The sequence below is a fragment of the Mchenga conophoros genome, linkage group LG6 (genome assembly GCF_057382185.1).
Source record: "Mchenga conophoros isolate Kocher_MC1m ecotype Shallow Benthic linkage group LG6, M_conophoros_male_GT1.1, whole genome shotgun sequence".
NCBI classification, from domain to species: Eukaryota; Metazoa; Chordata; class Actinopteri; order Cichliformes; family Cichlidae; genus Mchenga; species Mchenga conophoros.
The window spans coordinates 1,135,480-1,154,648 of record NC_140531.1 but is presented as its reverse complement, the minus strand read 5'-3'; the positions used below and the strand labels follow the sequence as shown (position 1 = coordinate 1,154,648).

Below are 19,169 nucleotides of genomic sequence, written 5' to 3'. Positions count from 1 at the left end.
ACTTTAAGGACTTAACAACATTACTTCAGTTATAGTACACCAACATCTCTGATACATTAGCACTAAGGGAACACTGAGTGACCTGCTGGTTTTTGTCCATCAAACTACTCGTCTAAGATGACCACAAAGTAACAGATCTCTCAGCAAAATGATGCAACGTTTGAGGCACTATTGCCCCGATTAACTCAGTGAGCTGCGATCTTTTATTCTAAACATGAGCTACTGTTACAGCAACAGACATGGACTACATGCCCCACACAACAACTCAATGTCCACTATGTGAAGCAGCCAAACACTAACTGAGATAAACTGCTGGCATATTGGTTTTACATCTATACTGTCCGGTCTCTCCTGGTGGACATGGCAACACGTTATTCATGGTTACATACAGTTTTAGACTGATGTGGGCCAAAGCCTGGCACAGCCTGTAACGTTATTGTGACACATTTTATGAGTGAACTTGGCTTTAAGTGACTCACAGGTTTCTTTGAAAAACACTTTCTTATATCCAGCTTCTTCCTCTTTGCTGCCGTCCTCTCCTCCTCCTCGCAGCGCAGGTTTGCCGCTGCTGAAACTGAACAGAGCTCCCTGAAAGGCTCAGCCAATCACATTGGCCATATTTGTCACATGACGTAGGACTCCAGTAGAGGTGATTTAACTCTTTCTGCACCGCTGGGTGAATGAGACGCTGACAGATCGGTTTTTTTTTAAATCGGGTTTGTTTTTCTTTACTCGAAGAGATCAAATTATTGGTGGGGACAATTCAGTAATCGCTGGATATTGGTGGGGACGTGTCCCTTCCGCCCATGACAATCTACGCCCTTGTTATGACCACATTTTGAGCCCATATAATCGGCCTTAAAATGCAGCTTTAAGGCTGCAGACCCTGAATTGGGATACAGCCAAGGTTTCAGGTGAACCCACTGTGAAACCTGGCACCGCCCTATCATGTGATTTCCTGAGGTTAGATGGCCCATGAGGTGAGTGGGCGTTAAGGCGTCTGGGAAGGATCTCAAACTGGATTACAGATGGCAGACTTGTGTAGCAGCATGAGACGCTGCAGAGGTGACCCGCGTGTGTGTGATGAGCCATCACAGCCCCTCCACAGCACACACGCACCTGCATCTTGCACAGGAGTGCCATGGTAACACTTCCTGTCAGGATTTAGACCTCAGAACGCCTGATGATTAAGGTCTGTGTCTTTAACACACACACACACACACACACACACACACACACACACACACACACACAGGTGGTTATTTTTGTGACCTGATGCTGTCACATGTGGGGCGGCAGCCTGCGACATGATACTAAACAACAAACTGACGTCATCAGCAGGCGACTCCCACCTGACAGCGCCCAGGAGGCCGACGGGGAGCCTGTGCATGTCTTCGGCCACACATCAGTGCGCGGATCTCCTGACGCCCGTGCACCGCAGCGTCTGCCGCGCACATCTGTCCGTGCACTCCGACAGCGCGGGCCACGATGGCGGACTGCGTCGGCTTCCAAGCGCAGATCGCCTCCATCATAGAGATGCTGGCCAACTCGGCGGTAGCCGAAATTTGCAAACTGGTGGACGACGGTTACGCGGCGCTGCGCTCTCAGATGGAGCAGGAGCGGGAGAAGAGCGAGAAGGAGAACCGAGCCCTGCGGCAGAGGCTGCGAGACATGGACGTGAAGATGCGGAGCTGTGAGAGGAGGATGAGGAGACGGAGTCAGCGCGAGGAGCATCACACGGCTCATTTTAGGCCGCCCAAAGGTAGGGGAGCGGGACACCCTGCACATCCACCCATCCAGCTGTGAGCTCAGTAATGATTATACTGCTGCATCCAGCCCCGTGTGCTAGTCGGAGAAATTCGTCCTGTCTCCCATGAAGAGCATGGTAAAAGATGGCTCGCATGTTTTGTCCCAGCAAACCTGATTCAGGTGTCCTCAAATGCTGGTTGGTGTAACATGCACCTGCTGATCTGCTGGGCTCTTCCTGCACAGCCACCTGTGGAGTTCAGCAAAAGGCAGAATATCCAGTGAGTTCTCTGGGTGAAAAGGTGTAGTTGATGTTAGAGCAAATCAGAGCTCGTTACAACCGAGGTATGCAAAAGAGCAGGGCTGAGTGCACAGCACATCGAACAGATGTGCTACAGCAGCAGAAGAACAGGAAGCCACTGCTCACACAGGCGCAGCAAAACTGGAGAAGAGTGGAAACACTGCCAGGTGTGCCGAGTTTCTGCTGCCACACGGTACAGCTCGCCGTGCGTCAAATATGACGGCAGATCACAGACATCAGACGTGGGGATGCGTGGCGTGTCTGTCTGATAATGTGGCTGCGTGACACACAGCTGAAACACGTGGGGGAGCACATGTTCAATGTCCTGTGTTATTTTTCAGGACCTGATGACCATCAGCCCCTGGCACCCCCTCCTCTGGCTCTTTCTGAAGGCAAACCCTTTCATCCAGTTTCAAAGGTAAAGATGAATCGTGCACTAGGCTAGCACGTTATATAACCTCAGCTCTCTGCACTTTGTGAACCTCTAATCCAAGATCAATCTGTTTTTGTTAATACAAGAATCCAACATTATTTTCGTCAGTGTTGATCTGTGACCGTGTGACAAAGAAAAGGTCCACATCCTAAGGTTAGACTCAGATGTGTCTGAGTCCACCCTCTAACATATGTTTCATATGTTATTCACTCTAAAAACATTACTTTGTTAGGTTCAGGATCTTTAAAGGGTTCTATTGGTTTAGGCCCTAAAAAGGAACAGTTGGAGTTAGGAATACAACATAAACTGAATTAGAAAAAGCTCATGGTTTGGGTTCAAATTCTGCTTTATTTATACAGCTCCAAATCACAGCAACAGTCACCTCAAGGTGCTTTATACTGTGAGGTCGACTCTACAATGACACAGAGAAATCACAACAATGAGCAAGCACTTTGGCGACAGTGGGAAGGAAAAACTCCCTTTTAACAGGAAGAAACCTCCAGCAGAACCAGGCTCAGGGTGGAGCCGCCACCTGAGACCAGTTAGGGGTGAGTGGAGGAAGACAGGATAAAGACATGCTGTGGAAGAGAGACAGAGATGGATAACAACTAAGGATTCAGTGCAGAGAGGTCTGTTAACACATAGTGAGTGAAGAAGAAACACCCAGTGCATTATGGGAATCCCCGGCAGCCTACGTCTATTGCAGCATAACTAAGGGAGGATTCAGGGTCACCTGGTCCAGCCCTAACTATATGCTGTAGCAAAAAGGAAAGTTTGAAGCCTAATCTTGAAAGTAGAGATAGTGTCTGTCTCCTGAATCCAAACTGGAAGCTGGTTCCACTCACAGTGTGCACACGTGCAGTTATTTCTATTTTGGATGCAAAAAGTCTTGAATGTCTTCCTTCAGCGTCCGCAGCGTCTTGGCTGCTGTGTGGGACAGAAATGATTGATGCAGTAGCTGAAACTGTGAGACTCGTTTGTCTTTTCTCAGCAGGAGGAAGTCAAGATGTTGACACTGGTGAAGCAGGAAAAAGAGGAGAGAGATGACTGCAACTTGGACGTGAAGGTGGAGGTTAACATAAGGGCGGAGTGTGGCCTCTCTGCAGGTGAGTGTGGCCCCCACACAGTTACATCAGTGTTTTGTTGGCTGCTCACATGGTTTCAGTGTTACTGTCTGTCCTTCTACAGCTTTGGAGCCCAGCGAGGAAAGCCCCCCTGCTGACACTGTCCTCGACACCAGCGTCAGCAGCCTCACATCCTCCACATCACAGCTGTCCTCCTCTCCTGCTGATGCCACGATGGACCTGACCTGCAGGCCTCGAGCAAAACGTAAGGCTGCTAAGCCCGTAGGCAACACTGAGGGGGTCCATGCCTCCGAAGCGGCTCGCAGGGACCCTTCGGGGAGCCTACCTGATATGGCTCTGAAGCCAGAGGTCCAGACAGATGAGCTCACAGAAGATGACCTTCATCCCTCTCAGCTGTCGGCCACTATAGCCTCTGATGAGTCGAGCTGCGACCGCCTCAACAGCCTGGGCCTGGATCTGGCCTGGATGCAGGAGCGTGTCAGCCATCTGGGAGCAGCCTATGCAGTAGCACAGCTGGGTTTGGGGAACACGGACAGCGGGCACCCTTCTGCCTCCTTCCCCTCACAGGGAGGGGGAGAAAGTCTCGACGGCCCCCCGACTATGCTCTTTACAGGCGGCGCTCACGAGATGGCTGCTTTTGCTGCCTCCTTCGACATGGCTGCTGCTGCCGCCGCCGTAGTAGCTGCACCCCCTCCACCTCCGCCCCCTCCCCCTCCTCCGACAGCTCCCACTGGCACTGCCAGCAGCCAGAGGCGGCCTTACAGGAGCAGCACCGCCTCCGCAAAAGAGCCGGTGGCGTGCGCTGTGTGCGGACGTGTGTTCCCCAGCACGGCCGGCCTGGAGTTGCACCAGCGGGTGCACACCGGGGAAAGACCTTACACTTGCCCTCACTGTGGGAAGGGTTTTGCCCAGCCCAACAACCTGCGGGTTCACCTCCTCATCCACACCGGTGAGAGGCGTTATCGATGCACGCTGTGCGGGAAGAGTTTCATCTCATCGAGCCATCTGAAGAGGCACCGTACAGTTCACACACAGGAGAAACCCTACAGCTGCTCGCGCTGCGGCCAGTCCTTCAGCCAGATGTGTAGCGTCCGCAGACACCGGCAACAGTCTCAGTGTGGCCTGTAGCATGAATGCTGTAGCAACATCTGATACACTCTGGACTCTGAATGGTGAACATTTAAAGATGGTAGCTTGAGCGTAGATGAGGTGATGTCATGATGACGTTCAGAGTAAATGTTTGTAAATGTTTGTCCTAAATCAGTTCTTCGGTTGGTCTACCCCACACTGTCTTCATATTGGTGGTTTGACAGTGAGACACGGTCACACAGGTGAGTTTGTGATAGACTCTGAGACTAAACTGAGACTAGACTCTGAGACTAGACTCTGAGACTAGACTGAGACTAAACTCTGAGACTAGACTCTGAGACTAAACTCTGAGACTAAACTGAGACTAGACTGAGACTAGACTCTGAGACTAAACTCTGAGACTAAACTCTGAGACTAGACTCTGAGACTAAACTGAGACTAGACTCTGAGACTAAACTCTGAGACTAAACTCTGAGACTAGACTCTGAGACTAAACTGAGACTAGACTCTGAGACTAAACTCTGAGACTAAACTCTGAGACTAAACTCTGAGACTAGACTCTGAGACTAAACTGAGACTAGACTCTGAGACTAAACTGAGACTAAACTCTGAGACTAAACTGAGACTAAACTCTGAGACTAGACTCTGAGACTAAACTGAGACTAGACTCTGAGACTAAACTCTGAGACTAAACTCTGAGACTAAACTCTGAGACTAAACTCTGAGACTAAACTCTGAGACTAAACTGAGACTAGACTCTGAGACTAAACTGAGACTAAACTCTGAGACTAGACTCTGAGACTAAACTGAGACTAGACTCTGAGACTAGACTCTGAGACTAGACTCTGAGACTAAACAGACTAAACAGAGACTAGACTCTGAGACTAAACTGAGACTAGACTCTGAGACTAAACTCTGAGACTAAACTGAGACTAAACTCTGAGTCTAACAATAAACTCTGAGAACTCGTTCGAGTGAGCTGTGACTAAAACCGCGATGTCGAGAGCAAATAAAAGGGCAGAACCTCTATTTTAATCTCGTGGCCCAAGGAGCATGACTGTGTACCAGTTTGGCTCATGCTTTTATCAAACATCGGTGTTCATGACTAGATGAAGCTGGAAGCTGACAGTGCAGTGTAGTGGCAGCGACACGGCTGCTGATTCCAGCATGTTGTATTTCATGCTGTCAGCAGCTGTAAGTAGCAATGACAACAGAAAGTCTGACTTTTGCTGCGCAGACTCTCCACCTAACTGTTGTTACCTGGTGCTATGTACATAAAGCAGTGATGGCAAACAGCATCTGCACATCTGTTGAAGGTGATCGCTCTATTTAGAAGAGTGGACTTTATTCCATCCATTAAATATTGGTTGATAAAGTTTGCAAACACAGAGCACTTTCTTTAGTCTAACATCAGAACATCGGTCATTAATGGGACTCTCAATATGCCAAATTCATGTTTGAATGTATTATTAACATAATGAACATTAGTCAATCCTGCACACAGAGAGTGTGCTACATGTGGCACAGTAACAGTACCTTAGTTATGTCTCAAGAACCAAGAAGGGAAATCCCAGAACGTTGTCTGTGTTTGTGTGGATGCTGCGCTTTGTTTGGGAGAAACGTTTCACGGCCCATCCGGGTCAGGCTGCAGCTTTCCCACCGTGCACACGGCACAGCTGACACGAGCACCACTAGCTCCGTTTCATAAACATTAATATGCAAATTGTCATGAACATTGATCGCTGACCACGAGTGCGATTCACAGAGTCAGGACTGGCAGCATTCACGGCGCTGACTCTCGTCCCGTGGATGGGCTGCAGCTTTCCTCAGTCCTGTTGGGATAATCGCCTCGATCTCTTTGACGGTCCTTTTCTGGGCTCTGCTTTCCAAAGTCCAGAGTTCCAATCAGAGGTCTTTATGGCCCGGATAAGGTGAACAGTCGAAAGGAAAAGTGGACATAGAAGGCACGTTGTAGCGGGACAGTGGGTTTCATCTTATTTTAGCTGATATGAAGAAGACGCGTGTCCTGGTTTGATGGGAGGAGCTGCGAGGGGCGGGCTGCTGCAGGAAGGCTAGGATACCACAGCTGTGCAGCGGCTAGGAGTCCATGTTGCTGCACGATTACAAAAGCTATAACAAACTGAGTAATGTTGTTGTAAAAAAATTCCAGACTCTTCCGTTGAAGCACTTTAAAGGTTCCCCTTTGTTAGAAGGGAAAAACTGGAGTCGCGGTTTGATTCCATGCTCTCTGTATCAGCGTCATCATGACAGTATCGTGGACGAGTGGCCTTCTCAGACCTGTGCAGTGACTCTGACGTGTTGGCACTTTGTTGAAACACATCTTGTTGCCCAAGCTCGCACCTCCTCGTTGTGCTGACTACATTTATGTGTGTGCACTTCACATTCATATTGAATTGATGGAAATGTAATAAGCTGTTGTGAAGAGAGGGCATTACATTTGGATTATTGTTATTATTATTTTTGGATGCAGAGCCTGACTGGAGAAGCTTTTTCCAGGTCCAGGCCTGAAGATGAATCTTTTAATGTCAGACATTCATTGTCCACATTTCAACACATCACAGGACTGTAAAAAGATGTAAAGTGAAACATATATATCAGAGTCGTGTTAGTGTGTGTTGGTGTCTGACTGTAATCGGCTGTAGCAGCTAAAACAAATACTTTGCCTTCGAGTATTCTTTCATGACATGTTTCAGTGTTGATGTCATTAAATATGTAGGAGGTTTGCAGTGAACCTCGCCATGCTGTGCTCATCATTTCTGCTGTGTGCTGTCACTTTGTCATTTGTATGTTGTAATGATTACATTTGCATACACACCCAGTTATCATTATTTTTTATAATTTAATAGATAAAAACATGACAGCAGAAGGTGTTGTGCTTAGCAGTAGGTGTGGCTGTAGCTCAGGAGGCAGAGATCACTTACTAACAGGAAGGTTGCTGCTGTATCTTTATGTGTGGCTGGACAAGTTGTTTTTAAAACTATCAGCACAGCCAGATGAAATGAAGTTGTGTCATACAGTACACTCATACCTGAGATTATAAAAGATATTGAGATATTGTTATCCAGCCACAGTCTGATGTTTCTCTGTTATTTTAGCCGCTGTTACAGAATTAGACAAATTCAGAGTCGTAGCTAAATCAGGTGATCTGGTGACAAACACACATCTGAACAAGTTGGAGCTTTAGTGCCACCGAGCTACGAGCAGCATTACATCCTCCGGAACAGAGGGTGGCGCTGTTACGGCAAACTGGCTGTGAGCCGCCGTCAAACAGGAGATGCACTTTAGCGGTGAGGTGCTAGTGTTTACCTGCTAGCTGTGCTGCAATGCTGTGAACGACCTCCAGTAGTTTCTTAGTCCTACTCGAGCAGTGAAAGAGCAAAGACCGAGCAGCCAGCGGCTAACAGCCATGTCCAACCGCCTGGCCTTCCAGACCCAGCTGGCCTCCATCATGGAGGTCCTAGCAAACGCAGCGGTGGCGGAAATCTGTAAGCTGGTTGACGACGACTACGCGGTGGTGAGGTTGCAGATGTCTCAGTGCCAGAGAGAGAACAAGGCCCTGAAGAGGAAACTACACCTGCTGGAGCTGAAGATGGCCCGGGGAAATGCCGAGAGAAGGCTCCGGGAGAGTGCCCTGAACAGCAGCCGGCCGAGGGTGCAGATAAACGGCAGCGACAGGCCCCGAGAGCCCTCCACCCCCGCCGGTACGGTCAGCACGAATAATCCGAGCAGTAAGAAGAGTCCAGTCTGAAACCACATCAGGCTTTCTTCACTCACACGTTTATTATGTTGTAAAAAGTCTGGGCCCTGGATAGAGCCGGGGCTACAGTGTGCCTAGCTCGTTTTTCCGGTGTGCAGAGAGGGCACAAAGTGGACACACGAGCATCTCTGGTTCATTCATGCAAACTCAGAAACCTCTTCATCGAGACTCGATGAAATGAACGTCTCCGCCCATCAGCTGTTATACCGGTACATTACAGAGCACATGTAGAAGCCTCCTACATCAAATCTGCATTTACATATAACCCCATCTTCTTTTCTGATCGGCTGTTTTCAGCTTATTTGTACCTTGTGACAATGAGCCTCCCGTTCTTGGCTTTGGGACAAACGCGATCTTGGTTCATGTTTGTCACCCTGCGCTGTGATTTCAGACACGTCACAGGGCTCTGACTAAGGCTTCCCACGGTTGCACTGGTGCGCCTAACGGTTTTTCTTAGCTGCACCAGGACAGAAGATAGGTGCAACTGCATCACTTAACACCGCAGTTTTACATGTTGACTTAAAAAAATTGCTGTCCATACAGACAATATTGATTTGTAAATGATTAAGTTCTTTATTTGGAGCTCAGTTTTACAAGAAACACAAGTTACTGACAAAGTGCTTAAAGCGCTTCACTGAGCTGAAATTTAACCTCAAAACATCTCAAGACATTCAATGAAAAGAAAATCTAAAAGGACCTCAAAGTGTCTCACGGGCTTCAAACTGAACATCTCGGTGTTGGCACAGCTTGATATCTTATGGACTGTCCTCCATTGCAGTCACATGGCCCTCAGATGGCCAACTCCTGTGATTTGGCCTTTTTCTTCTTTTCATCTTTTCTCATTACCCACAGCTACATCTGCTGCTGTCAGGCCGAGGCTGCTCACCTCTCTGTATCCGCCTGCACTTTCAAACGTACACACACACATAGGCCTACAGGAATATCTGGACCATGGCCAATCAGAGACTATCTTTGATTGGTTAGACCATGATATGGGCATAATGTGTGTCTGTTGTTGACCGCATGGAGACTTTCAGTGTTGTGGGGACTGGCTGGTCTCACCTGTGTGACCTAGGATTTTTTGTTTGAGAAATTTGGTCGCACTCTAGAGCCCTGAATCAGTTGAAAAAGAGGTGCAGGTGGGAAGAGACTACAAACATCAGAGGAGACGAGAAGATGGTCACACAGACGGTCATTTGGCCAGCCCTCGTTACATGGATATGACAGCAGAGGACTCTAGTGTCCCCCTGCAGTGCCTGGCATAGATGTGTGTTGTAATCTGTTGGTGCTACACAGAGCTTTGGTCCCAAGTGACACCAACACGAACCTCTGTCCTAATGAGGACACACATGTGATCTTTGTCTTAGTGTTTAGGTCTGAGCACAGAGCAAAGATGGAAACCAGCACAGAGACTTCAAAGTGATTCAGGTAGAAACGGAGGCTGACCGCTCCGATTCTACCTGGGTTGCTCGCTTGGTTGCTGTTTTGATCACGTAAACGATGTATATCTCTGCCCCCATCCTGATCCAGTTTGAAATCGATGTGGAAGAAGTGCAAACTGAATCCCAGCCCTTCTCCATGAGCTATCAGTTAGTCAGATTTTGTTGCTCTATAAAATGACTGCTCAACATAAACCAACCATGATGTAACCTTTTTAAGCTTTCTAACCAGCTGTTTAAAGTCTCTGGTTCCCACCATTTGAATCAAATACTTGGCAAAACACTTGAGTAACCACGTCGCTCGAGTGACGCTCGGTGGAGTCCTTTATTTACATTTGGGTGGCACATTAGTGGCTGCTAGTATCTCCAGCTTCATAGCCTGCACTCCACGCTGTCTTTTTGCCTCAGGTGGTTAAACAGGGCTTTGTTGTTTCCACGGTTGTGCGTGTCATGCGAAGTGCCGTCAGGAGAACGTTGACGTAGATCCTTTGAAATAAATCTGCCTCTGAGGCTGACGCGTTTGTGTCATCGTTCTGTGCATTAGAGAATGTAAATGCCATTATATCACAATGTGACACTTTATTAATCACATAGTGTTGGCCGTGCTGCAGGTTAGCATCTGAAAGTGTGTTTGAGATGGAGAGGAACAGCTCAACACTTTCACTTGGATCAGGAAGTGTACAAAGTTTAAATGGCAGGAATAATCAAACACGTGATTTATGCAGAACGCCAGCTGATGTTTGAGTGTGAATGCATGGCACGTGCACAAAAATCCCCAGCAATGTACACATCACATTTTAGACAAAATCAAACTGAAACAAATGTTTAGCAAAAAAACATAGTATTACATAATAAGACTCTTTTTTTTGTTTGTTTTCTAATTCAGTTTTATTTACACAGCGCCAAATCACAACAACAGTCGCCTCAAGGTGCTTTATATTGTACAGTAGATGCAGAGAAAACCCAACAATCATATGACCCCCTATGAGCAGCACTTTGGCGACAGTGGGAAGGAAAAACTCCTTTTAACAGGAAGAAACCTCCAGCAGAACCAGGCTCAGGGAGGGCGGGGCCATCTGCTGCAACAGGATAAAGACATGCTGTGGAAGAGAGACAGAGGTTAATAACAGGGATGATGGGGAAACAGGAAGATGAATATTATGGATGCATGTTCTCAAAATACTTCAACTGTAACATTGAAATATTGAATAAAATAAAGTTTCTCTGGTAAAATGCTGATACAGCTGAACACAGTAAAATAAGTAACTTGTGCCTGTCAAACACACCGTCACACCCACATCACGGTTAAAATAAACAGGTGGGCTCTGCCATTACTGCCCTATAGGGACGGAGGGGCGGGATCTATTTACACTGACACAGAGCCGTGTTAGCGTTCACTTCCAATAGTGTAATATGTGAGCCAAACATGAGAATAACATCGGCATTTGAAGACAGCTGCTTTTCTGTCGTGTAGGTGACGTGTTTGACCAGCAGAGGGAGGTGCTTCTGTGGCCCAGCGGAGACGCAACCGGTGAACTGATCCTGTCTGAAAGCATGCACAGTAAGGTAGGCACATCATCACAGGTTAGCGTATGTGCACGCTGCTGTGTGAAGCTGCTATTGGCTGACTGAGAGACGATTCCGTGTTGCTGTGCAGTCTCCAGATGTGGAGCTGGTGGAGCCGGAGGCAGTGCTGGTGAAAGAGGAGAAGGTGCAGGCAGCCACGTCTCGAGATGAAGCGGAGCAGAGTACGTCACTTATAGGAGATGATGGTGAGTACAGACAGAAACACTAAGGCTGCTGAGTGGACGAGTACTGACACTGGGACATTTCCACGCAACATGCCGTGCTGCAGTTTAAAAATCTTAACACCTTCGATCAAATCGGTCGTAGTTTAAACCGCACATGCACGTGGTTGGAGGCGTCGCCTCAGAGGAACAAGGCTCGGCTTTTTTCTGTGGGTTTGCTCCTCCCACAGTCCACACACATGCATGTTAGGTTAGTTGGTAATTCTGAAGTTGACCGTGGACATAAAGCATGAGTGGTCCCAACACAGACACACAGCTGAGCGTGTGGGGATTCCCACTGGGAGAGCACTCAGAGTGACCGTGATCAGATAATAACAATACTAACCCATCCAAAGAGACGGCACACAGGTCTGTCATGGTGAACAAATCACTACTGTCGTTTAACTGGATGCAACATCTGTACAACATCTGTACAACTGAACCCTTTTATGTGTCATTAAAATGATACTTTTTAAAGAAAACGTCCTAAATGAGTAAATAAGTGTGTTAGTGAGTGACAGGTGTGACCTGTAGGTTTAGACGCTGGTGTGCACAGACAGTATTCAGGTTAGGATGTAGGTGTCAGTAAAATAGTTTCTTGGTCACATTTGTGTTTGGATTGAAGCACTCAAGTCCTCAGAAGGCAAAGCTTTACATTTGTAGAGTAGGTAGGCTCACATCGTACACATTTGTAGCTCTGACTGTACTCGTACAGCCTAAACTCGGACATGAAGACGGTGCTCTGTCCTCCTGGAGGAGTTTTACATGAAGAGGAGGAACAAAAAGCTCAGATCTGCTGCATCAGATCAGAGTGTGTGTGTTAGCCTCACACAGAGCGAGCGTGTGGCTGCTCTCAGGTTTGCTGTGCGGTTGCGTGTTGTTGTACGCTCCTACAGCAGGTCTGCTTTTAGGCACAAATGTAAACTGCAGCTCTAAGCAGCGTGCTTACAAGCTGCGCTCTGCATCAAATGCATCCAAGCAAAAACAATGCATTGAGGAGTTTTTATAATTTCTACAACAGAGAGGTTCACATATTTCAGGACATGAGTGCTGCAGGTAGAACAGAGCACAGCAGGGTTTCATATCCTCTAAAGCTGTTTGTTTGGATATGAAACATGTTTGACCATGAAAGAGTTAAAACACTGTAGAACAGCTCGTATATTAAAAACATTAAAACAATGCAAAGCCAAACAGGACACGCTGTTACAGCCATGTTGCTTCATAACAGCTGTGACTCCTCCCACACCGAGTGTGATGATGAGCAGGGGCAAGTAAAGTTCACATGTGAGAGTCGGTGGACATTTCCTTGCATATTTTATATCCTGCTTAGACCGTCGTGGTAAGAAAGTCGTCTCTTATTTCTGAGATTTGATGTGTCGTGTTGTGAAACTGCAGAGAGCTCAAACAGCAGTAGTTTCTGGTCTTAGGCTGTAAGCTCAGATATCGATGTGGTCTTCAGTTCTCCAGGCTCCTCTGTCAGGTTTGAGCCCACGCTGCTTCAGTAACGATGGGCGGTGTGACCGCCCAACAATCAATATGCTGCCAGTCAGACTCTGTGCAGATCTGCTAAAATATTTTCATACAAGAATCTATTTAACATATTAGAGACCTCAGAGGAGGTTTCACAGTGTGGTGGTTAATGGAGTCACTCACAAAGGGAATGATTGCTGGTTCTTTCTTTGGCCCGGTGAGGAAGGCCATCCGACAGAAAGCTTCCGTGGCGACTCTGTGACGGCAGCAGCCAACGGTATCTGTTAGAGACTTTGGAGAAACGTTGTTGTGCCTCGTTCTACATCTGTGACTCTGAAAGTCGTCTCCCTGTTTTCCCTGAGAGTGTGCAGAGCTGCGTATCCACACGTGTTACAGCCAGTACTTAAATAGCAGTTAGCATTATAGAATAGTGCTCTACTAATTGAGTGTAATGGTAAACTGAGTTTTCTTTCTGTGTTTGAAGGGCTGATGGAGTGTGTCCCTCATGGAGCTGAAGGTCAGATGCCTGGCCCCGAGGACCAGGACGCCCAGTCCGTGTCTACTCGATCCCAGTCGCAGAGCCAGGCGTGCAGGACGAAGCTTACCGGCAGCAGGGGAGTGGAGGTCAGTGGCTCCTCTCCTCTTAAGTGTGAACTCACTGCTTCTGTTGAAGGCAGAGACTCGCTGCAGGAAGTGGCGATCCCACACCGGTACGTCGACGATGGCAGCAGCGACTCAAAGTTTGACGTCTTGTGTGACATCGATAAAACCGGTCACTCGTTGGTCGGGGAGTTTTTTGACGAGCCCTCAAATGTTGACGTGGAAGGAACGAGTCCGTCGTGTTCGTACTCGATGGCGGCCGTCGATTTGCCGTCAACTTCTTCCGGTGTTAATGGCTGGAATCGCTATGACAACGTGTTTTCCTTGCCCCGGCCCTTCACTGACGGCAGCAAAGCGTTCCCGCGCACTGGCAGGGAAAGACTGTTTGCCTGCAGCTACTGCGGCAAAGCTTTTAACCGGCCCAAGAAAGTGGAGATACACCAGCGTGTCCACACAGGGGAGAAGCCTTTCAGCTGCTCCACATGCGGGAAGATGTTCTCAGAGGCCGGGAACCTGAGAAAACACCAGAGAGTCCACACTGGGGAGAAACCGTACACCTGTGGGGTGTGTGGCAGGGGATTTGCCTGGATAAGAAACCTGAAAACACACCAACAAAAGAGCCACGCTGACGTTTACAACGCAGAGACCTGGGAGGGTAAATGAGCTGCATTTGTGTGAAAGGTGCAGAGACACTGGAAGGCCGCTTTGTGCTGGACAGAATGGAAAGTAAATCTGTGGCGACTACAGTCGTTGTTTTTACACGAGTGAAATTTACACTCCTCCCACATGATACTCAACATTGGAATCAGGGCAGTGTGTCAGCTAGCCGTTACAGCAGAGCTGTAAAGCAGAGTGAAGCTCTGTTTGCTTCCACATCTGTGTGTGTTTCTGTAAAAGCAGGCAGCCAGGCCTCCTCTGATTGGTCAGGTCCAGTGTCCTGGTTCTCGCTCTGCTGGTTTGTGTATGCCCCCGTGCAGGCGTCGTCTGTAAGCCAGACGCTGTGGTGTTATAGATGTATGATTTGTAAAAAAACACGTCAACATAGCATTTTGTTTCATGGCGTCTAAAATAATAACTTTATGATAAAACAAATCGTAGTTTACAAAAAGATGCTTGAAACATTTTCAGGAGGCTGAATAGAAAAGGTTGAAGTTACATCTCCAGTCGTAGAACCAAAATCAGCACCCAGGCAGGGCTGTAAGACAGGACGCTATGTCTCTGATGGCGATATAAAAACGTCGTTTCATTTTACGCTGTCGTTTGTTTCATGGTGTCACACAATAAAGTGTTTACAGCAATATCATGGTCCTGATGGTCGCTGTAGTGGCTACATTCATTTCTTAACGTTCTCTGTTTCTCTTATATTTAATATAACCACACTACAGACGGACAAGCGCCTGTTTTTACATGTTGTCGTTAGCAACAACGACGGTAAACCCAGCATGAGGCTCCGCCGTCCTCTTGTTTATTTTCCACATAAACCTTTCACAATAAAGCTTAAGATCCTGTTGAGATTTTTCAAAATAAACTGAAATGATGACAAACAGAAGGACCAGTCCAAACAAATCGAGGACCTTATTGGTAACCGAGGGGCCACCTCTGTAGCACGGACGTGGTTTGGTTATGAAGAGTCTGACACGGACCAGAACAATCATGGTGCAAACTGGTCTCAGACTCAAACATGACAAACCTCTTCTACCACCTACTGTTACGCCCCTGTCGAGGGGTACAGGAACGAAGCATAAGCTGAAAGAAGAGTGACCCCGCCCTGGTCCCCAAAACCACACCACAGCCGATTTAGATGTGAAAGTGGTTTATTGTGCCTAAACTGAAGCGTGACTCCGGGCTGAACAAAGGCCAAAATAACAAACAAAACCAGTCAAGGGGATGCTACCTGAACCCTACGTGATAAAAAGAACAAACCAAAGACAAATGCCCCAACTGAATAAACAGGAGAAAATAATACAGAAAATAACAAGGCAGCTCACCCTTCGGCTTCAGTGACTATTTACACGTGACTCTAAACTACACACTACATACAGAAGCTCAGCAATCCTCAGGAGCACACACGCGAGTAACACAGGGTCTGGAGGCCAAGCATGGGTCTGCTGCTGCTGTCAGTGTTGCCAACTCCTCAGTAAGGAAAATCGCTATTGGCTGTCCTAAAAGTCGCTAGAAGTCGCCAAATGACGTCATCGCCTAATCTGCATAATTGGTCATGCTAATGTAATTGTAACCTATGCTGTTGAAGAGAGAAATAACATCGTGGAAGAGACATAAAGTGAGCAAAAAACGTCCTAAATGCATTTAGAGTTTATTTAGAACTACGAATTAAATTTCTTTTAGCAGTTATTGTTTTTTAATGTCACAATTCCAACCCTGCTCCTTTACCCGGGCTTGGACCGGCAAAAGTGACCCGAAACAGGCGCTCTGGTGGAGTTACTGTGTGTGTGTGTTTATAAGTAGTTTTAAACCTTGTGATCCACAAAACAGCATAAGAGTAAAAGAGTAAAAGAAGAACTGACTGCGTTACAGTCAGTGCGGAGCAGCGGCTTCGCTCATACGCGATTCATTTGCCGTTTGGATGCACAGGTGTGAACGTCTCCTGCCCTGATAGCAGCTGGGGAGGACTATCGTCCGCCCGTGAGCGCTTTGGCACGGGTGAGGTGTCCACGGCAGCACCGCTGCTTGTTGAGAAAAAGAGCGATACGCATTTTCACGTCAAAAAGTCGTCATAAATAAGTCTCCAGTAACACCAGAAAAAGTCGCCAGATTTGTCGCTAGTCGCTTTTTAGAAAAAATGTCGCTAAGGGGTCTGAAAACTCGCTAAATATAGCGACGAAGTTGGCAACACTGGCTGCTGTCAGCTGCTGGTGACAGATTTTCAAAGCAGCCACATGATCAGGGGACCAATCAGCAGCCGTCAGCTTCTCCAATCAGGGACCTGCAGAGACTTTTAAAGACACAGACAGGCAGAACGAAAAACAGCCACCACGACACATTATGGCCAGGGCCGTAACACCTACACAAGAATCCCCTGACAGAGTACGGAGAGAGTTTACGGACGAGAAGCAAAAAGAGCCGTCAGGTGCTCCAAATAAACCTTAGACTCTCTACACTCTGCAGGCTGTTTAATGCATCGGTCTAAACACTCGACTGCAGGTACACGACGCCCAGCTGAAAACACTTCACGCAGGTCGAGTCGGCCGAGATTCACAGAATTTACAGCAAATTCACTATTTTGTGATATATATGGTTGTGATTTGGGATTTTGGTCATATCGCACAGCCCTACACCCGGGTTAAGAGCACATGTTGTTCAAAGGCTCAGCACTGTGCTACCTTTACCTGTGCTGCTGTGGATGAAGCTGCATTAGTTTGATCAGTGAGATGTGCAGACAGCAGATTAATGTGTGTATCACTACTGTACCAGGGGACAAACTGCAGCGCGCTCTCGGTAGTGAACGAGCGCGTCAGCCAGTGCAACGACGTGACTCGCCCTCACTGTGGCACAGAGGAATACGATGTGTGACGAGACCTGAAACCGTGCTGCCGTCAGTGCACGTAGTGACCTGCTGTCAAAGGTTTGTGGCCCACAAAAGCACGTTTACATCAGCTGTTACATTAAAATGTGTCCAGTCACATTTACAGACTGGCTGTTTTAACCTTTGGGAGGGAGACTGTGCTAAGCATGAACACTGCTAACCTAGCAGTTAGTAACAGTGATGTTTGTCACACGCTGTTGGGTTGGAATTGATCTGAAATGGCTTTGTTTGAATTGCAAAGTATTTTAGTTACCGAGTCTACATTTGTTTGTAGCTCATGTTAGCATCAGAGCATTGCTCATTTTGGTAGGTTTCCACTTTCTGCATGCATCATTTCATTAAGGAATAAAATGTTGTCTTTTACCTCAAATGCGTGGGTTATTTGTTTTCAGACCCTGCAGAAACATTACAGCTGATAAATGATAAATAAAGCTTCAGATGTAACCCTTGACACCTGCATGAAGGCGTCCTCGGCTGTTGTACTGCATACTAGGCTGGGTATCGTCACTGATTTCTAGAATCGATTCGATCCACGATTCCATTCGATTTGAGTCGGGGAAATTTTGCCTCAGACAGTCAGAAATATTATAATTCTGATCACGTATCAGTACATTTCCATATTTTTATATCTATAAAAAGAAAGCTGACACTTGTGATACTTTATCAAAGGTGTGAGCGTCACAGCAGAGGCCTTTGTGTCAAAGTAGCTGAAGATAAAACACAGAAAAACATGAAGGAGAATTTCCTGCCCTGGATTTTATAAAAATATTCTGCAGTAGATCAAAAATGAAAGAAGACCATGAGTCAACACATGAACATTACCTGATGCTGCTGAAGTGAAACAGAGCAAACTTACAGCAGTTTTACAGACACAGCTGAGAGTTTTGCAGTTTTGCATAATTTTAAAAAGTTTAAATTTGTTCAGTATTGAACAGCAGAAATTAGGTTTTCTTTTCGGAAGTAAGTAAAAGGAAAAAAACAGCGTCCGACAGGCTGTAAACAACGGTAGACTTGTGCGTAACAAGCAAGCGAATAATGCAGAAAACAGATTTTTAGACGGGAAACTGTTGTTGGAGAGAGAGAGAGAGAGCTGTGCATCGTGGTGGAAGCAAAACAGCAAAAGTCAGAGTGAATCCATGACGATGTTTATGTGAAGCGTAGTTTGGATCTTCTTTTGCTGCTGGTTCGGTCAATATTGTTTGGAGAGAGATCAAACTAACAGCTTCAGAATCAGCGCAAAAACGACGTAAACACAAAGCTCGACCCGCTGACACATCAGACTCAGCGAGCTGTCGGCTTTCAGCCCCGACCGTGTCCGTGCCGTCGGTGAGAAAGGCGACATCTCACTGATCCTGATCTGTCGGCGGGTCGAGCTTTGTGTTTACGTCTTTGTGCAGAATCCGTGTTCCTGCTCTCATTTACTGTTTGAGCTGTTTGGTGGTTGTTGGAATTTTGTGAGGTTTAACCTGAGATTCTGGCGTTTCGGGCAAAATAAATTTACATTTAAAAATCGATTCAGGATTTTAATGAATCGATATCACATTATCCAAGCCAGAATCGATTTTAATTGATAAATCGATAATCAAAACCCACCCCTACTGCAGAGGTTACTTCAAATCAGTGATAATAACACAGAAATCACATTTGTCCATTCATCCATTTTCTAACAACTCGTGGGGGTGGCAGTCAAGCAGAAAACCCAGATCTCCTGCTCCCTGGCCATCCAGAGGTGCTCCCAAGCCACCTGAGAGAGGTTGCAGGAAGTCACAGCTCTACTCTAGTGCTTCTCTACGCTGAGCACTCAAAGATTTTTACACAGCATCCATTCATTCAAGCATTTTTACTATACTTAAGTGCTTTGTATCTAACAATTACGCTGAAGAGCAAGTTAGTATCC

At 47.0% G+C, this 19,169-nt stretch overlaps 2 protein-coding genes across 5 annotated transcripts in view; both read left to right on the top strand.

Annotated features, from left to right (window-relative positions):
* Window positions 1–572: 572 nt before the first annotated feature.
* On the top strand, window positions 573–11,429 carry LOC146571805 (uncharacterized). 4 transcript variants are annotated; one of them, XM_085275770.1, is made up of 5 exons: window positions 573–1,192; window positions 1,342–1,762; window positions 2,389–2,465; window positions 3,472–3,586; window positions 3,669–7,428. In XM_085275770.1, exons 2-5 carry the CDS (start codon window positions 1,489–1,491, stop codon window positions 4,691–4,693), a joined length of 1,491 nt encoding a protein of 496 aa, XP_085131896.1. In that variant the 5' UTR covers window positions 573–1,192; window positions 1,342–1,488; the 3' UTR covers window positions 4,694–7,428. The 4 variants fall into 4 exon arrangements, with proteins under 4 accessions (XP_085131896.1, XP_085131897.1, XP_085131898.1 ...); XM_085275771.1 differs by lacking the exon at window positions 573–1,192 and adding an exon at window positions 11,346–11,429 and having other exon boundaries at window positions 1,224–1,762; window positions 3,669–4,737; XM_085275772.1 differs by lacking the exon at window positions 573–1,192 and having other exon boundaries at window positions 1,224–1,762; window positions 3,475–3,586.
* Window positions 7,866–19,169, top strand: part of LOC146571804 (uncharacterized) — a 29,286-nt gene continuing 17,982 nt past the window's right edge. Inside the window, exons 1-4 of the mRNA XM_085275768.1 lie at window positions 7,866–8,376; window positions 11,346–11,437; window positions 11,529–11,643; window positions 13,613–13,752. Coding sequence (XP_085131894.1) covers window positions 8,082–8,376; window positions 11,346–11,437; window positions 11,529–11,643; window positions 13,613–13,752 — 642 coding nt within the window. The 5' untranslated portion in view covers window positions 7,866–8,081. The remainder of the gene's footprint in view (window positions 8,377–11,345; window positions 11,438–11,528; window positions 11,644–13,612; window positions 13,753–19,169) is intronic.

What these genes read in the sequence shown, in the direction of transcription:
- LOC146571805 (XM_085275771.1), top strand. Translation starts at nt 1,489, where the DNA reads ATGGCGGACTGCGTCGGCTTCCAAGCGCAGATCGCCTCCATCATAGAG. An exon ending in CCTTTCATCCAGTTTCAAAG is followed by an intron (nt 2,466 to 3,471) that starts GTAAAGATGAAT and finishes GTCTTTTCTCAG; the next exon opens with CAGGAGGAAGTCAAGATGTT. An exon ending in GGAGTGTGGCCTCTCTGCAG is followed by an intron (nt 3,587 to 3,668) that starts GTGAGTGTGGCC and finishes GTCCTTCTACAG; the next exon opens with CTTTGGAGCCCAGCGAGGAA.